The sequence below is a fragment of the Dasypus novemcinctus genome, chromosome 3 (assembly GCF_030445035.2).
Source record: "Dasypus novemcinctus isolate mDasNov1 chromosome 3, mDasNov1.1.hap2, whole genome shotgun sequence".
NCBI classification, from domain to species: domain Eukaryota; kingdom Metazoa; phylum Chordata; class Mammalia; order Cingulata; family Dasypodidae; genus Dasypus; species Dasypus novemcinctus.
The window spans coordinates 171717983-171736607 of NC_080675.1; the positions used below are offsets into that span (position 1 = coordinate 171717983).

Sequence of the window (18625 nt, forward strand, 5' to 3'; positions counted from 1 at the left end):
AAGCGCTGGTCGAGCCAAAGGAACTTCCGGGAGTTCTCGGAAGTCGCTTCTCTTTGTAACAAGAGGTAGGGTCTTTCTTCCCAAACACCGTCAAGTCTCGGAGGGTGTAGACCTGGATCCTGCTGGCTGGCGGAGTGGGTCAGGGCCGCTCCGTTGGGGCATGGTGGCTGCTGATCCGAGACGAGGGTCCCTCCAGGCTGCGGCTGTCTAGCCGGGAAGTGACCATTTACCCCTCGAGTGCAAGAGAGGAGCCCCACCGGAGCCCCACCGGAGGCTCTTCGGAAGTCCTTGCCGGTCCGGAAGAGTGGCCACTCTGCGCGTGTCCTGGACTCTGCAGGCCAGGTGACTGCTGCTATGGCTTTTCCCCATCGGCCAGACGCCCCTGAGCTACCTGATTTCTCCATACTCAAGAGGCTGGCTAGAGACCAGCTCATATATCTGCTGGAGCAGGTCAGTGCCCATAATTCCTGGGATCTTTACTGCAGCAATAATTTTGCACCCACAGGATCCATGTTTCTTCGTTGCCTGTTGCTCTTAATCTTTTTCTTGGCCCTTGTGTTGCTCTTGGAGCTTCTGCGGCAGATCGAAAATGGAGCACTCTGCGTGGAAAACCAGAGAGCAGTAAGAGCTGCTTGGCCCTTGGCCAGAGAGTTAATGGAAATCTCTCTCTCTCTTTTTTTTTTCCTATAGGCAAGAGAAAACACCAGTCATTCATTCAGTGGAGTGCTTAGCACTGTGCAATTCACTGGGGTTGGAACTATGGTAAAGGTGTTTACTTTGCCATTACGGATCTTCTAAGCTAGTAGGAAACATGAAACACAAATTACCACATACAAGATATCATGTAGTGAATCAGTCATGACCAGGGTGCCTGAGAAGTTCAGAATGAGCAATCATTGCTACCTGGGTAATGCAAGAGTTTCAAGGAAATGGAGTGTGAAGAAGAAGCATATTTTCCTTGGAGAGGGGGAGCGTGTTCCAAGTAGAGAGACTGGTGGGAGCAAAGTTGAACCAGGCAAGAACAGGGCATGTTCAGGGAAGAGAGTGGTCAGAAGTTAAATGGTAGGTATTAGACAGCTTCTGAATTCAGCCCCTCCCCATTTGTGACATGATATAATACTTGAAGATGATTTTTAACAGCAATGTGTGACATTGGGGAAATGGGCATCAAGAAGGCCAGATAGGAGATTATAGATCAGACAGCAGTGATGAAGGCCCATACAAAACTGGTGGCAGCTAGAATGGAAAGCAAATGATGGATTTTTAAGGTGTGGTGAAAGAATACTCATAGACTTGGTGATTGGTTGTAAAGGTTTATTGAGCAAAGCAATCCAGACACAAAAGGACAAATACTGTATGGTTGCATTGCTATGAACCAGATATATTGTGTAACATATTGTATGATTTAAAAAATATGTATATGTATCCAGTATTTTTAATGGAGAAACGTATATTTTTATTTCAAGTATGTTTTCTTTTTATTTTTAAATTATTAAATATCTATATTTTCAATTATTAAATGACAAGATAAAGTTTTAAAAAAAGGTTGAGCTAAATGTTAGATTTTTCAACCTGGGTAATTAGGAAAATAATACTGCTACTATAATTATAGTGGATTAATTGTATAGTTATTTGCTTAATGTCCATGTTCCCCATTAGATTGGAAGCTCCATGAGGACAGGGAATGTGTCTGTTTTGATCAACACTGTGTACCCAGCAAGTATGTAGCTTAGAGTCGACATGTGTTCAATAAATATTTGTTGAATGAATACTGAATGGAAATTTAAAAAAAAAATTAGAAAGAGAAATGGGTTTGGTAGAGGAAGTTGATTAGTTTGGGTTTACATAGGGTAAAGTAAAGATGCCAGTGGGAGATGCAATTCATAATATCCAGTGGATAGAAATGTAATACTCTGAAGCTCCATCATTAGGACTAGGATAAAAATGGAGATTAAGAGTTCCTTCAAGGAACCTCACGGGATCAGGAACCATATTTTATTTCTCTTTTATATGCCTCCATTGTCCTTACACAGTGATTTGCACATAAAAAACATTCCACAAATGTCTGAAGAATTGAATAGAGGTGCTTATTAAAGACCCTAAAGCAGGTGAGAGCAACATGAAAGAGAAGAGATGACCCAAGGGACAGAAACTTGATAAATGGAGGTAGATGAGGAGAAGGAGCCAGCAAGGGTGACTTAACATGGACAAAGTGGATTTCAGTGGTTATATCCTCTCCAGACCAACTTGTCTGACTTAATTCTTTTTTTTTTTTTTTTTTTAATTTTTTTATTTTTTATTGACTTTGTAATAATATTACATTAAAAATATATATGTGAGGTCCCATTCAACCCCACCCCCCACCCCCCCTCTCCCCCCCCCCAACAACACTCGTTCCCATCATCATGACACATCCATTGGATTTGGTAAGTACATCTTTGGGCACCTCTGCACCTCATATACATTGGTTCACATCATGGCCTATACTCTCCTCTATTCCATCATGTAGGCCCTGTGAGGATTTACAATGTCCGGTGATTACCTCTGAAGCACCATCCAGGGCAGCTCCATGTCCCGAAGACACCTCCACCTCTCATCTCTTCCTGCCTTTCCCCATACCCTTTGTCCATTATGTCCACTTTTCCCAATCCAATGCCACCTCTTCTATGTGGACACTGGATTGGTTGTGTCCATTGCACCTTTATGTCAAGAGGAGGCTCAGATTCCACCTGGATGCTGGATGCTGACTTAATTCTTGTTATGGGCACTGCTTTTCAGACTTGAAACCTGAGAATATTTGGCGCTCCTGCCATCTCATACTTCACTGGACCAGTTACTAAGCCCTATGGATTCTTCCTTATACGCAATTTAAAAAAACAAGTTATAAAATAACACTTCCCTATTATAAAAAATGTGAAAGATAAAGGAAAGTATAAAGAAAACAAATGACATATAACCCTATCATTAGATATCTAATGATAGGTTATAAGTCATTTCCTTCAGGTATTTTTAAAAATTATATTACAAAATATCCTAAATTTACTAAAAACTCATTGACTTGTATACTTAAAAAAAGTAAATTATATGACTTATAAAATATATCCCAATAAAGTTAGTTAAAAACAAAAAACAATTTGTATTACACATTCCATATATCTCTTATATAATCTACTTTTTTTTCACCCCACTGCCAGTCTATTTCAGGTCCTCATTCATTGTCACATGTTTGGGCTGTTTGGACTGTTGTATTAACCCTATAAGTGGACTTCCTGCCTCCAATTTCTCATGCCTCCAATCCATCTGATCCACAATTGGCCAGGTTCATCTAACTCAAAAATGCACAGCTGGGGAGCAGGTGTAGCTCAGTGGTTGAATGCCTGCTTCCCACGTATGAAGTCCTGGGTTCATTCTCTGGTACCTCCTCAAAAAAAAAGCACAGCTGATTGGGATGCTTCAGCACACAGAAGCACGAAAGCTGTCCAATTTTCCCTGGTCCATAGCAGATCAAGTGCAACCTGAAATTTGGGGTCCTCTACACTCCAATCCTAGCCTACTGTTTCAGCCTTCTTCCCCCATTCTCCTACATCAACGTCGGTACTATTAACAGTTTGAGCCAGACAATTCTTTATTGTACAGGTCTGTTCTGTGTATTATAGGATTTTTAACAGCATCCTTAGCCTCTACCCACTAGATGCCAGTAAAACACACAAACACCCGTTATGACAATCAGAAATAACATATCAGGGAAGTGGATTTGGCTCAACAGATAGAGTGTCCGCCTTCCATATGGGAGGCCCAGGGTTCAAACCCAAGACCTTCTGACCCATGTGGTGAGCTGGCCCACACGCAGTGCTGATGCGCGCAAGGAGTGCCGTGCCACGCAGGGGTGTCCCCCGCATAGGGGAGCCCCACACACAAGGAGTGTACCCTGTAAGGAGAGCCACCCCATGCGAAAAGAGTGCAGCCTGCCCAGGAGTGGCGCCGCACACACACAGAGAGCTGACGCAGCAAGATGATGCAGCAAAAAGACAGATTCCTGGAGCTGCTGACAAGAATCCGAGTGGACACAAAAGAACACACACAGCAAATGGACACAGAGAGCAGACAACTGGGGGAGGGGGTGAAAGGGGAGATAGATAGACAGACAGACAGACAGACAGACAGACAGACAGACAGATAGATAGATAGATAGATAGATAGATAGATAGATAGATCTTAAAAAGAAACATGTTCAGATAATGTCAGATGTCCCCTTGGTGGCAAAATTGCCCCTGGTTGAGAACTACTGCCTTATGCGTACCTCATGTATCAGCCAAACTGAATTGCTTGTTCTTCCCTTACTATTTCGCCTATTCTCTTTCCTTGATTGCCCTTTAAGTATATTCCTGTCCACACCCTATGCATTTGTCAAAGCCTAGTTGAAAGGAAATTTCCAATGGTTTCCCCTTCCCTGCTACTGGATGTGACTTTTCCTTCCTCCAAACAGATAAGAGAGGAATGTTAAGAGTGATGATACAGGAAGCAGATGTCAGGGATTGTGGGGTAGGTGATAGAGAAGGTGAGGGTTGTCCTGGGTTTTCTGTGTTGAGCATATGTTATTTCTGTAATTAGAAGAACAGTGCTATTTTAAAAGCTGTTGAGCAGTTAGTTGAGTTTCATGGTAGAATTTCATTTTGTTTGATTTAGTTAGCAGGAGACCAGGGATTCTTGGGAGGCTGAGAGAAGGAGGCACTGGAGAGGAGGAACAATGATGTAGAACAAGGCCACAAGCAAACTGGAAGATTAAGTGACAGTTACAGGTGGAGGAGTGAACCTTAGAAAGAAGGAGGAAATTTCTTTCCACTGATAAAGAAATGAGAAGACAATAGAGATGAATATACAGAAAAATGTCAACTAGGGATGTGGATAATAAATAAGGTCCTGGGCTTGATGCCTTGTGACCTTCCATCTCAGACACTGTGGTTCTTCTAAATGACTTCCCAGTTGAGGGAGCTTGTGTGACCTCTGACTGATCCTATATACTGTGTATCCTTCAGCTTCCTGGAAAAAAGGACTTGTTCATCGAGGCAGATCTGATGAGCCCTTTGGATCGAATTGCCAATGTCTCTATCCTGAAGGTAACTGCCTCCTTTCCCAGGTGTATTCACACACCTTTTTTCTTTTGATGGACAGCACAGATTACTAGTTAGCTGAATTGGGTGGACAAAAGGGAATTGAGGGAAGCGGACTTGGCCCAATGGATAGGGTGTCCGCCTACCACATGGGAGGTCCACGGTTCAAACCCTGGGCCTCCTTGGCCCGTGTGGAGCTGGCCCATGTGCAGTGCTTATGCGCACAAGGAGTGCCCTGCCACACAGCGGTGTCCCCCGCATAGGGGAGCCCCACGTGCAAGGAGTGCGCCCTGTAAGGAGAGCCGCCCAGTGCGAAAGAAAGTGCAGCCTGCCTAGGAATGGCGCTGCACACACGGAGAGCTGATGCAGCAAGAAGACACAAAAAAAAGAAACACAGATTCCTGGTGCCGCTGATAAGGATAGAAGCGGTCACAGAAGAACACAGCTAATGGACACAGAGAGCACACAGCTGGGGGTGGGAGAAGGGGAGAGAAATAAATAAAAAATAAATCTTAAAAAAAAAAAGAAATTGATGCTGTTGGGGTGATTTTGTGTTGTTTTTATTTTTGGTGTCCCTATTGATAGTTTGAGGAAGATTCAGTGGGTTGGTTGTCAGCGGCAGTTTGATTCCTAGAATTAGTATAAATAGGATGCCTTTATAGAAGCCCCCTATTTTTGTGTCTTGCTTTGTGCTTTTCGTGCACTCTTATGCATATTGTCTTGTTGGAATTTCTCTGTAGCAACACGAAGTGGACAAGCTGTACAAGGTGGAAAACAAGCCAGTCCTTAGCTCCAGTGAACAGTGAGTGTCTGGGAGGTCCCTGCACATTTGCCTTGATCTGTATCTTGGCTCAGATCTGTTTTCACGGTGCTGGTGATGTAGTTTAAGCCCCTGAACTTTACAATTTCCTGCCTACATTATTGCTTTCGCCTCTTAATTGATCTTCCTTTCTGCAGTTTCTTCTACCCTTGTCCTCTTGCCTCTCTAATTTACCATCTATAACCAGATTCATCTTTTTTTATCTTTTTATATTTTTCAAATTCAAATAATATATACCCTCTGTAGCAGTTTGATATGGTTATAAATTCCAAAAATAGATACTGGATTATGTTTGTAATCTGGTCTGTACCTGGGCGTGACTGAGTTATGGGCAACATCATTAGGGCATTGGGTTCCAGCCCCTTGGTGGGTGGGAACTCACGGATGAAAGGCATGGCACAGGACAGAGCGGGGGGTTCTTAATGTTGGAGTTTTGATGTTGGGGTTTGATGCTGAAACTGGAGCCCTGGGGAAAGAGACAGAGCCATTTGCCTGATAGTCTATAGCTGATTTTGTGGAGAGAGGCATAGCCTAGAGAGCCTCATAGTCTACAGCTGACCTTGTGGAGAAAACAAAGCTGAGCCCAGAGGAACCCAGGAAGCCTGAACCCTCGCAATTGTTGGCAGCCATCTTGCTCCAACATGTGAAAATAGACTTTGGTGAGGGAAGTAACTTATGCTTTATGGCCTGGTATCTGTAAGCTCCTACCCCAAGTAAATACCCTTTATAAAAACCAACCAATTTCTGGTATTTTGCATCAGCACCCCTTTGGCCGACTAATACACCCTCTCTTAGAAAAAATTTACCTTTGATACATAGAGCTTACACCCATGAAAAATATATCCATGAACCGTAATTTTAAAATTTTTATTTTACATTACTTTCTTATATTGCTTTTTAACACTCAATTGTTGCTATGTATGTGCATCTTATTTTGTTTATTCGATTATAAATTGTTTGAGAGCAGGGACTTCTGGGACCACCATAGGGCCAATAAACGCTCCCAGCTCACCACTGTATGTCTCTTGCGTTTAAGGAGTGTATTCTGTGGTCTGTATTTGGTAGATCAAGAAAGCTGGCAAAGCTTCAGGTAAGATGAGAACTGTAGACCCTGACATAAAAAGAAAATAGTAAAAGAGTTGGTATTGTTTCACTGTCTTCCAAGCCGCTACCTCTATCAGCAACTGCATGATTTTCACCCCTGGGTTGTTGGTTTTTCTTTTCCTTCTTCTCTGTCCCATAGATTATGTTTCTTGGTCAGACCACGCATCAGGAATATGCGATACATTGCCAGTGAGTATGCCATGGAACTACACTGTAACCTAGGACCTGGGAAAGATGTGTAAGCTTTAAGCATCTTGGCTGTAAGGACTTTTCTTTCCCTCCCTCCCTCTCTCTCTTCCTTCCTTTACATTTTTTTTTCATTAGAGAAGTGTAGGTTTACAGAAGAATCATGTAAAAAATGCACAGTTCCTATATACCTTTCCTATTATTAACACATTTACATTAGTGTGGTATCGTTGTTACAATTGATGAATGAATATTGTACTATAATTATAGCCCATAGTTTTTATTAGGGTATATTTTTCTCCCCAATACCACCCTATTATTAATACCTTGCATTAGTGTGGTACATTTGTTATAATTCATGAAAGAACATTTTTATAACTGTACAATTAACTACAGTCCATTGTTTTTCTTTTAAGATTTATTTATTTATTTAAACCCCCCCCCCGTTGTCTGTTCTCTGTTCTGTGTCTATTTGCTGCGTCTTGTTTCTTTGTCCGTACAGTCCATTGTTTACAATAGGATTCACTGTGTCGTACAGTCCTATGATTATCTTTTAATTTTTATTCTAGTTATATATATATATATATATGACCTAAAATTTCCCTTTTTAGCCACATTTACATATATAATCCAGTGCCGTTAATTACACTCAATGTTGTGCAACCATTACGACCATCCATTTCCAAAACTTTACAATCAACCCAAAAAGAAATTCTGTACAAATTAAGCATTAGCTCCCCATTCCTTATCCTCACCCTAGCCCCTGGTAAACATATTCTAGATTCTGACTCTATGGGTTTGCTTATTCTTTTTTTTTTTTAATAATTTATTTATTCTTTCCTGCCTCCACCCCCACCCCCGCCCTGCTGTTTTTTGCTGTCTGTGTCCATTCACTATGTGATCTTCTGCATCTCTTTCTCTCTTTTTGTCTTCTTTCTTCATCTTTCTCCTCTAGGATTCACTGGGATTCAATCCTGGGGACCTCTGATGTGAAAAAGAGATTCCCTGTCAATTGCACCACCTTAGTTGCTGGTCTCTGCTGCACTTCACCTTGACTCTCCCCTTCTTCTCTCTTTTGTTGCATCATCATCTTACTGTGTGACTCACTTGCGTGGGCACTGGCTCCCCTTGTGGGCACTAGCTCGCTCTGTGGGCACTGGCTCCCCATGCGGGCACGCATGCGAGCACTTGGCTTCCCACGCAGGCACTCATGCAGGCACTCAGCTCGCCACGTGGGCACTGGCTCACCACACGGGCACTCACATGAGCACTTGGCTCACTACGCAGTCACTTGCACGGGCACTCGGATCAGTGCATGGGCACTTGGTTTGCCATGTAGGCACTCGTGGGCACTCGGCACCCACATGGGCACTCAGCTCACTGCGCGGGCACTTGGCTTACCAGGCAGGCACTCAGTTCACCGCGTGGGCACTTGGCTCACCACACAGGCACTGGCTCGCTGTGCAGGCACGCTTTCTCTTCTTCTTTTTCACCAGGAGGCCCCAGGGATCGAACCCGGGTCCTCCCATATGGTAGGCAGAGGCTTTATCACTTGAGCCACATCTGCTTCCCAGTTTGCTTATTCTAATTCTAATTCTTTCATATCAGTGAAATCATATAATTTTTGTCCTTTTGGGTCTAGCTTATTTCACTCAACATTTTGTTATCCAATCATTGGCTGATGGACTTTTGGGTTGCTTCCATCTTTTGGCAATTGTGAATAATGCCACTATGAGCATCAGTGTGAAAAAATCTGTTCAGGTCCCTGCTTTCAATTCTTTTGGGTATATATCTAGAAGCGGGATTGTGGGGTCATATAGTAATTCTATACTTAACTTTCTAAGGAACTGCCAAACTGTCATACCATTCTTAGAGGATAATAAATGGCTTGTGGCTTTTTGGGTTGTATTCCTTCTGTTTATAGATCTTGTCAATGCTGACAAATTGGCTGGCCGTACTCGAAAATACAAAGTGATCTTCAGCCCTCAGAAGGTGAGTATGGATCCTAATGGGAGTGGAATAAGGTAGAACAGGATTGAGGACTGGAAAGGGGTTAGGAATGAACATCTATAACTCCTTTAGAGCAAATTTTATGACTAAAAAAGTATGTCATTATCCTTTCACTAATGTATTCCTGGTTGTTTAGCAGAGAATTTGTCATCACATTGACTCTAGGTAAAAAGGTATTGTGGAATTGTGAAAGGTAGTGAAAAGATTCATATTCTTGAAGTAAAATCGGCTGTGTCCCTTCTAACACAGATTCCTATATACCAGTGTTGTACGATGTTATGGTTTTTCAAGGACTTTCCCCCTGTATAAGGAATTTGTTAATAGTATAATAAATCATCACCACATACACACAACTGTAGTCACTCAGGGATGTGGCTGAGATGCGCCTGGCTTTCTAGAAGCATACCAACATATTTTGGAAAAGCCTTTTCTTAACCAAGAAAGGAACATTAGAGACCATTTTCCTCCACCCCAGCTTTCAGCAGATGAGGAAACTGAAGCCCATGGTAACACAGAGAGTAAGCATAGCCAGTAATTATCTGGTGATCCATTAAAGTGTCTTACTTTCTTTTTTTAAAAAAAAGATTTATTTATTTATTTATCCCCACCCCTGCCCGGGTTGTCTGTTCTCTGTGTCTGTTTGCTGCATCTTCTTTGTCCGCTTCTGTTGTCAGCGGCTTGCAGGATGAATAGGATTCTTGCTGGGTAACAGTCAAGTAAGGAGCACACGGCATTAACCCTGCACATCTCAGAGTTGTTTCATAGTGCCTGAAGCAGGTAATGCTTATAAAACACTAAGCCCAACCACTAGCACATATTAAGTGCCTAATTAACTTTTGTCATCATCAGAAGTAGGTACCTCACCTTTCTTCCTTATTACCTCTAAATAGTTAACCCTTTTCCTCGTTATCTCAAAAGAGGAGAAGATACTGGCCTCCTTTCTAAGATCAGCTGTTTCTCCCATGCTCTTGGTCCATCTCTTCCTACCTTCTCCACTATCTTGCTTCATCAGGTATATTCTTCCTCTTCTGTATTCACCCATGTCTATCCCTTCTAAATGATTTTTCCCCTTTCTTTATCTCTCTCCCTATCAAAGCATCTCCTTTCTTTGATGACCAGGCTTCTGTGAAGAATTATCTGCAATCTCTGCTTCTGCTTCCTCACCTCTACTTCATCTTCTTTATTTATTTAGTTTTATTGTGCTAACATACATATATATAATAACATAAAATTTGCTGTTTTAACCATTTTAAGGGTATTATTCAGAGGAATTAATTACATTTACATATTGTGCTACCATCACCACCATCCCTTACTAAAACTTTTTCATCACCCGAAACAGAAACTCTACACTCATTAAGCAATAGCTCCCCATTGCCCCCTCCCCCCTCAGCCCCTGGTAACCTCTAATCTACTTACAGAAAGTAGATCTACATGTTTATCCTAGATATTTCACATAAGTGGAATCATACAATATTTGTCCTTTTGTGCCTGGCTTATTTCATTCAGCATGTTTTCAGCGTTCATTCATGTTGCAGCATGTATTAGAACATTCCTTTTTAGGGCTGAGTAATATTCCATTGTATGTATTTACCTTTTTTTTTTCTAAGATTTATTTTGTATTTATTTCTCTCCCCTTCCCCCCCCAGTTGTCTGCTCTCTGTGTCCATCTCTGTGTATGTTCTTCTGTGATCGCTTCTATCCTTATCAGTGGCACTGGGAATCTGTTTCTTTTTGTTGCGTCATCTTGTTGTGTCAGCTCTCCGTGTGTGTGGCATCTTTCTTGGGCAGGCTGCACTTTCTTTCGTGCTGGGTGGCTCTCCTTATGGGATGCACTCCTTGCGCGTGGGGCTCCCCTAGGCGGGGGACACCCCTGCGTGGCAGGGCACTTGTTGCGTGCATCAGCACTGCGCATGGGCCAGCCCCACATGGGTCAAGGAGGCCCGGGGTTTGAACCGCTGACCTCCCATGTGGTAGGCGGACGCCCTATCCATTGGGCCAAGTCAGCTTCCCTATTTACCATATTTTGTTTATCCATTCATCTGGTCACCTTCATCCTGTCATCCCATCTCCCTAAGATCTCTGTTGTCAACTCCAGTGATGTTTATTTAACACTTATCTTAACTTCTCAGGTATTTGACAGCATTGTGCATTCCTCCTTGAAACTCTAACCTTCCCTGACATTAGAGGTGCTACTTTCTCCTGCATTTCTAAGTGTTTTCTGTTTTCTTTATCAGGTCTTGCACTGTGTACCCCTTTAGTTTTGGGCTTCCCTGGGGCCCTGTCCTTAGCTTACTTCTTACTCTGTGTTCTTTTCTCTTGGTCACATTATTTACTACAACTATGACATATGCCAAGGACTCTCAGGGCTGTATCTCCTGACCTCCTTCCTGGGACCAGTTTTTCCAGAGGTCCCACAGACATGTCCTAAATGGGACTCATTGTCTCTCCACCACTGCTCTTTACCTCCTTCCTTCCCTTCTCCACTGTTTTCTACAGCACATTTCTGCTCTTCCTCCCATCTCTGTCTGCAAGACTCATCCTTCAAAGACAGCTGAAAGACCTCCTTTTAAAGCTTGTCCAGTTTCTTAGGGAGGAAAAAGCAATTGACTCAGTAAATAAAATGGAAGAAAAGGAAAATAAAATGCTGGGCTAGACACGTCAGGCAGTCCTTTGGAGTGCTAAGAGGCTGGATTCTCTTGTCTTTTCACTGGGTCCAATAATTGTTATGTTCTCATGAGTGACTATAGAGGATGCCAGAGAAATGTACAACATAAAAAGGGGTAGTTACTAATCAGCGTCCTTTTCTCTTTCAGTTTTATGCATGTGAGATGGTGCTTGAGGAAGAGGGAATCTATGGAGGTGAGAGGAGATGAATGTGAGTGGAAAGGGAGAGAAAACATATGGGAAGAAGGAAATCCCTGAGAATGGGGATAGGATTGGAATGCCAAATTAGAACATTAATGGGATAGTAAGAAAAAGATAGCAGAGCCTTATAGTTGGGAATGACCAACTGCTGTGTTCTTACCTTCTAAGACCCCCACAGGAAAGAATTGTGCCTTCCCTCTTCCATGCATTCCTCACTCCATTCCCCATGAAATGGCGCTGATCATGGTACTCCCTGCTCAAAACCCTGGGCATAGAGCTGGACTCCTCATCATGGCCTCCTACAGCTACAGCCTGCCCCTTTCCTATCTCTTTAGCTTCATCATATGCTGCTCCTTTTCCTTGACTCACTACCTTCTAGCTACATGGACTCGGCACATACAATTCCTGCTGCTTGGAATTCCCCCAGCCTACAACTTTTTTGCCTACCCACATCTTATTCAAGTTTTAAGTTTAAATGTCACTTCTTTAGGGAAGTCTTTCCTCTATCCCTATTTGAGTTAGATCCCTATCATATTTGTGCTTACATTTATCATTTTACTTCTTTGGAACATAATTGTAGTTGTTTGTGTAATAATTTGTCTAGTGTGTATCTCCCCCACTAGATTGTAAGCTCCAGGAGAGTGGAAGTGTGTCCATTTTGTTCACCACTGTATCGCCAGTGCTTAGCAGAGTGCCTGCACATATTGGGCATTTGTTACATGTCTGTCGAATAATGAAATAATGAATGAATGATTCCTCAGCACTGTTGGTCAGCCCTCTCATAAAATCGCATCATCTGTCACATTGTGTCAAAGGCTGTTGTGTATACATCTCCTTTCATTGTCAGACTGTGAGCTCCTTAAGAGCATCCAGTGCTTAGTGTAGAACCCGGTGTAATGGCAGGCACTCAAATACTGGTTGCATGACTGTGGGGGACCTTCCCTGTTCGTGTGGAGCCAAGCGCCTTCTGCAGGGAGGCTGATGCTCTCTCGACTTTCAGATGTGAGCTGTGATGAATGGGCCTTCTCCTTGCTGCCTCTTGATGTGGATCTGCTGAGCATGGAGCTACCAGAATTTTTCAGGGACTACTTCCTGGTGAATGCAGGGCCCTTGGGTCTTGGCATCAAGGGAGGGGGAAAAACAAAGTTGACTGGGCTCAGAAATACTGCTTTAACCTTTTTTTCAACACATAGAACTTATCGTGATCAGTTGTGGATTTGGTGATTGAGTGCTACAGATGGATGTTCATGAGACTTCCTTTGGGGCCAATCAAAATGAGTTCTTTCAAATATTCCCCAGACCCTCCCTTCCTGCTCTAGGGCTTCTAAGGCTAGCCACTCTCCAGATGGACCTGTGGGGTTGATCCATGTTCTTTGTGGCCCATGTGGGCCCTGCAGGAAGGAGATCAGCGATGGATCAACACTGTGGCACAGGCCTTGCACCTTCTCAGCACTCTCTATGGATCCTTTCCTAACTGCTATGGAATTGGTAGATGTGCCAAGGTAGGAGCACTAGCAGTTCTCTTGTCCTGATATCTCCCATTTCACCTGCTCTGTGCCTGCCAAAGATTGTCCTTTGTCCACAGGTATATCCTTTATCTTGCCTTTCTTTTTCTAGAAAAGTTCCTCAGAGAGCTAATAGACAAGAGCCAGGCTCTCCTGGGTAGTGTTTCTAAATTTCTCTTTTTTTCCTGAATCTTCCTTGAGATTTGGGAGCAGGATAATGCTGCTGCTTCAATGGAATGGGGGTGGGTGGGGGTAAGAGCAGTAAGAGCAGAGGTGAGTAGAATAGCTGAATAGTGTTATTACCTCTCCTTTTGGGAGCAAGAAGGGTCACATGGATGGGGTTGGCTTTTGTAGACACTAGATTGAAGTAGGGACCTATATACAAGGTTGAGAATTTCTTGGGCCCTGACAGATGTCTTACGAGTTGTGGAGAACACTGGAGGAGGAGGAGGATGGTGAAACCAAGGGCCGAAGGCCAGAAATTGGACATGTCTTTCTCCTGGACAGAGGTAAATTATGCCCAGCACTACTCTCATCTTTGGTCCCTGGAAGTCATGGGAATATGGAAAATAGAATGGCAAAGGTAGGATCCTAAAGTTAGGGTTGCGAATCCTAATGCACTTGGGCCCTGTGGAAGGTACTTGAGCTGATACCGAGCAAGCTGGGTGGAAGGCGGGGCAGGGAGAACCTTCACACATGGGGATTTGGGTTTCAGACATGGACTTTGTGACGGCACTTTGCTCCCAAGTGGTTTATGAGGGCCTGGTGGATGACACCTTCCGCATCAAGTGTGGTAAGTGCCATGGCTTCTCAGCAAGAGGAAAGGCCATCAGCTGGTGGTGCCTCCCGTAGGGAGCAAGGATGGTGGGGGAGACGCAGACTTTTACGTGAGCTGCTGGCTTTTTAGGTAGATAGTTTTGGGGACCTTTAATGGCAGTTCAGGAAAAAATGGGAGAGGAAAGGCCTCACTGGAGATCCTGATAGCCATCCCATCTGCTCTCAAAGGCAGTGTTGACTTTGGCCCAGAAGTCACATCCTCTGAGAAGAGCCTGAAGGTGCTACTCAACGCTGAGGACAAGGTGAGGCTGTGGTGCTAGCTGTGGATTTTCCCAGGGGCGTCCAAGTGGGATGGGAGGGTGAGTCCAGGGGAGACAGCTTTCCTCACCAGTTAATACAGTACCCCAGAGTGCACAGAGAGTACTAGACACATGGTAATATGAGCTCAGCTTTCTTTGTACTTCTGTTAGAACAGGGAGCACTCTTGTACTATTGTATGTGCCAATCAGGTAGGAAAGAGCAAGTTACGGTCCTGATGTCATTTTGCCTGTCTTGTTTCCCTCATAGGTGTTTAATGAGATTCGTAATGAGCACTTCTCCAATGTCTTTAGCTTCTTGAGCCAGAAGGCCCGGAATTTGCAGGCCCAGTATGATGTGAGGCTCCAAGCCCTGGATTCCGTTTTGTTTTTCTCAGTCACTTCCCACGGCGGCTGTCCTTTGGCTTCCCTTCTGATACTATAATAGGCCCTTGTCTCTTCCCTTGGATGGGTGGGAACTGAGGGAGGGTGGTGGTCTCATGTCACAAGGGGCTGACCTTGTGGGGACTTCCGTGCAGCGCCGGAGAGGCATGGACATCAAGCAGATGAAGGACTTCGTGTCCCAGGAGCTCAAGGGCCTGAAGCAGGAGCACCGCTTGCTGAGTCTCCGTAGGTTTCAGCTTGAGGGGAAGGTAAAGGGAATTGAATCTGCCTCCCTTGGGAATGCTACAGACAAACATCGCCTCCGATGAGGAGAGCCCTATTCTTCCTTGGTTTAAAGTGGGAAGGAGCACTTACAGATTTTGCCTTAAGAAATTTTTTTAAAATTAATTAATTTATTTTCTTTTATTTCCTATCTGGTTGTGTCATCGTCTTTCTGGCGTGTCACTTTGCCACGCGGAGGACCTGCACCTCTCCGCGCTGTGGGGGGGCCTGCGCCTCTCTGTGCCACAAAGGTCTGGGACAGCTTTTTTCTTTTTTTTACCAGGAGGTCCCGGGGATTGAACCCTGGTCCTTCATATGGTAAATGGGAGCTCAGTTGCTTAGCCACAGCCACTTTCCGGTTTTCATTCTTCTAAACACAAAAAAGGAACATCCTTCGAGAACCAGAAATATGTCAATTCCCTCTTTGTCCTACCTGCAGATATTGGGGCCTGTGAATCCATCATGAAGAAGAAAACTAAGCAGGATTTCCAGGAGCTAATCAAGACTGAACATGGTATTTCAGCAGTCTTGCTATGCTCTTCAGGCTCTACTTTCCTGGCTCCCAGCACCATCCTACCCTTAGAAGATGCTCTCTGGCTCTTTCTAGCTGCCACTGTGAGAGGTCCTGGGGGTCCCTTATCTTACCTGGTTACCCCAAGGATGGAGAAAGATGCGTAGGCAGACTCCTGCTAGCATAGATGGCAGCAGCTGAGCTGATTCCCCAGTAACAGGCTCCCCTCTGATGACTCACAGCGCTGCTGGAGGGGTTCAGCATCCGGGAGAGCACCAACTACATTGAAGAGCACATCGACCGGCAGGTGAGCCTGTGGGGGGCCAGCGGGGGGTTTGGGGGATGGTGTTGGGAGGTGGTATCCGCCTCAGCAGAAGGAAGAGAAAAGAACATGTGTTACGAACCTTGCATTCTCAGTGACTCTCCCTGTACAGGTGTCACCTATAGAAAGCCTTCGCCTCATGTGCCTTTTGTCCATCACTGAGAACGGTGAGCTCCAGGGATCAAAGATGAGACATTGGGAAATTATATCTTGTGGATAGAAGAAATAATTTTGAGAGACAGGAGCAAATATATTAGCAAACAGAATGTTTTTCTGTAATCTCATTGATTCTTTTCCTTAAAAAATAAGGCAGTTTTTGTTTTGAGTGAAACATCATCAGGTCATAGGGTAATTAATTGTCCCAGCCCTAAGCAGGACCACATCCAAGCCATCCCAGAACAATGCCTGTGAAATCTTAGACTGCAGAGGTGGAGAGCTGAGTGGCATTTTTCTCATCATTTTCCGGCCTCCTATCTTAAACAAGACACATTCCAGGAAAAAGGGACCACCAACTAATTTCATAAGCATTCCTAAAAGCCTAGATTCTGCAGCCTTCTATGGGAACTTGTTTTTACTGTTGAAATCTTCCAGTTGGTGAATATTCTTTAATGTTACCTTCTACTCAGAGAAGTATTTTGTTTTTTCTAAATCCCTTCATTTACTCCAAAGCCCATTTCTTCCTACTCCAATGGAGGAAAACAAACAAACAAACATCTGATTGCACTTTTGAAACTCATTTAGACACTTTTCCTATTGGTTTTCCCCTCCATGGCTGTAAAGCAGTTTCAAGCAGAACAGCCCCTTAGCTGGGAAGAAATGCACAAGAAGTCCCTTCTCCTGCTGCTGCTGCATGCCTCCCACTGCCTCTGTGGTTAGCGTGAGTTTCAGTGTCCCTTGCTCAGCACCCTCGTAGTCAGGGTTCTTCCTTGGAGCTCTCAGGCCCCAGCATTATCTTTCAGTAAGCAAGCCTAAATTTAGGTCTCAGTTTAGAATCACTTGTGTATGATACAAAGTTAACATAATACTAAATCCTTCCTCCTGAGTAAGGGTATTTTTTTGGAGGGGGGTTGTTGGTTGGTTTGGCTGCACATTTTATGGTTCCTCATCTAGCTTCTTTCCCATTAACCCATCCTATTTCCCTCAATCTCAGGCTTGATCCCTAAGGATTATCGATCTCTGAAAACCCAGTATCTGCAGGTAAGGCCTGGAAAATGTATCCTTGAAGGAACGTGGTGGAGAGTGATGATTGGACATTTTTGAAAGTGTCAAAAGAAGAGGTCCCTTTTTCTGTTCTCATCACCATCCTGTTCCCATTCTAGGCCCCCTCTTAGAGAAACGGGCTAGTCACTGTTCAGGATGCCAGAGAGTTCCCATTGCCCTTGTCTCACTCATTCCCCTCTCATGGCAAGTGCTGGTCAGTGCTGAGAGTACTAAACCATTCTGCCCAGCTGTAGGAGTTTTTACCCCTGGGAATCTCCCTCTCATTCTAGAATCTTGTGAGGCTTGATATCTAGGATTCTTTCCTAAAATTTTTTATTGCGGTAACATATATGCAAGATAACATTTCCCATTTTAATGGCTTTTGAGCATACAGTTCAGGGGTGTTAGTCACATTCACAGTGGAGCACTGCCATCACCACCCTCTGTTACCCAAACTTTCCCATCACCCCAAACAGAAACTTGGTGCCATTAAGCACTGACTTCTCTTTCCCTACCCCCACCCTGCCCCTGCTACCCGATGATTTTCTTTCTGCATTTCTTAACCTGCATGTTCTAGTTATTTCATTATTAGTGAGATCACATGATATTTGTCCTGGTGTCTGGCTTATTTCACTCAGCATGACAGCTAGTGTATTGATACAGCTTTCCATCTGGGTCTTTCTCAAGTCTTACTTCATCCATGAAACTTTCCCCACTATCCTTACATCCATGGATTTCTGTATTTAATTTGCTTTTTATTTTTCTTTGGTGTTTGGTTATTCTGGTATGAAAATCTGTCCCCAAAATGTATGAGTGAGCCTAGACAGCATAACCCTCTCCCCTACCTTCACATCACCTCACAGACCCTTAGTGGGTGCCCAGTAAATACCTGAATTGCATTTTCTTCAGAGCTACGGCCCTGAGCACCTGCTAACCTTCTCCAATCTACGGCGAGCTGGGCTTCTAACAGAGCAGGCCCCAGGGGATACCCTCACAGCAGTGGAGAGTAAAGTGAGCAAGCTGGTGACAGACAAGGCTGCAGGTGAGCTGGGAGCACAGGTACTCCCCTTCCCCCAAGTACCTCATTGTTCCCTCTTATCTCAATAAAGGAAGATGAGAAGGAGCTGGGCAAGGAGAATGTGATTCCTTACTTTAGCAGTTTGATATTATTGATGAATTCCAAAAAGAAATATTGGATTTTGTTTGTAAACTGGTCTTTTCTTCTGGGCCTATGAGATTATACTGGATT

At 43.9% G+C, this 18625-nt stretch overlaps 1 protein-coding gene and 1 long non-coding RNA gene across 3 annotated transcripts in view; one reads left to right on the top strand and one right to left on the bottom strand.

Moving 5' to 3' along the window:
• VPS33B (VPS33B late endosome and lysosome associated) overlaps positions 1-18625 on the top strand; it is a 21979-nt gene continuing 3354 nt past the window's right edge. The window contains exons 1-18 of one of the 2 annotated variants that reach the window (XM_058294704.1): positions 1-450; positions 5037-5117; positions 5852-5913; positions 7175-7224; positions 9146-9213; positions 12048-12093; positions 13100-13194; positions 13497-13601; positions 14017-14113; positions 14320-14397; positions 14610-14683; positions 14949-15035; positions 15217-15307; positions 15783-15857; positions 16097-16161; positions 16289-16343; positions 17327-17373; positions 18286-18418. In XM_058294704.1, coding sequence (XP_058150687.1) covers positions 355-450; positions 5037-5117; positions 5852-5913; positions 7175-7224; positions 9146-9213; positions 12048-12093; positions 13100-13194; positions 13497-13601; positions 14017-14113; positions 14320-14397; positions 14610-14683; positions 14949-15035; positions 15217-15307; positions 15783-15857; positions 16097-16161; positions 16289-16343; positions 17327-17373; positions 18286-18418 — 1405 coding nt within the window. In that variant the 5' untranslated portion in view covers positions 1-354. Of the gene's footprint in view, positions 451-5036; positions 5118-5851; positions 5914-7174; positions 7225-9145; positions 9214-12047; positions 12110-13099; positions 13195-13496; positions 13602-14016; positions 14114-14319; positions 14398-14609; positions 14684-14948; positions 15036-15216; positions 15308-15782; positions 15858-16096; positions 16162-16288; positions 16344-17326; positions 17374-18285; positions 18419-18625 lie in introns of those variants that run through there. The other variant, XM_058294705.2, reaches the window with a different exon arrangement.
• LOC131278058 (uncharacterized) overlaps positions 16305-18625 on the bottom strand; it is a 19036-nt gene continuing 16715 nt past the window's right edge. Inside the window, exon 3 of the long non-coding RNA XR_009185222.2 lies at positions 16305-16385. This is a non-coding gene — a long non-coding RNA (uncharacterized lncRNA). The remainder of the gene's footprint in view (positions 16386-18625) is intronic.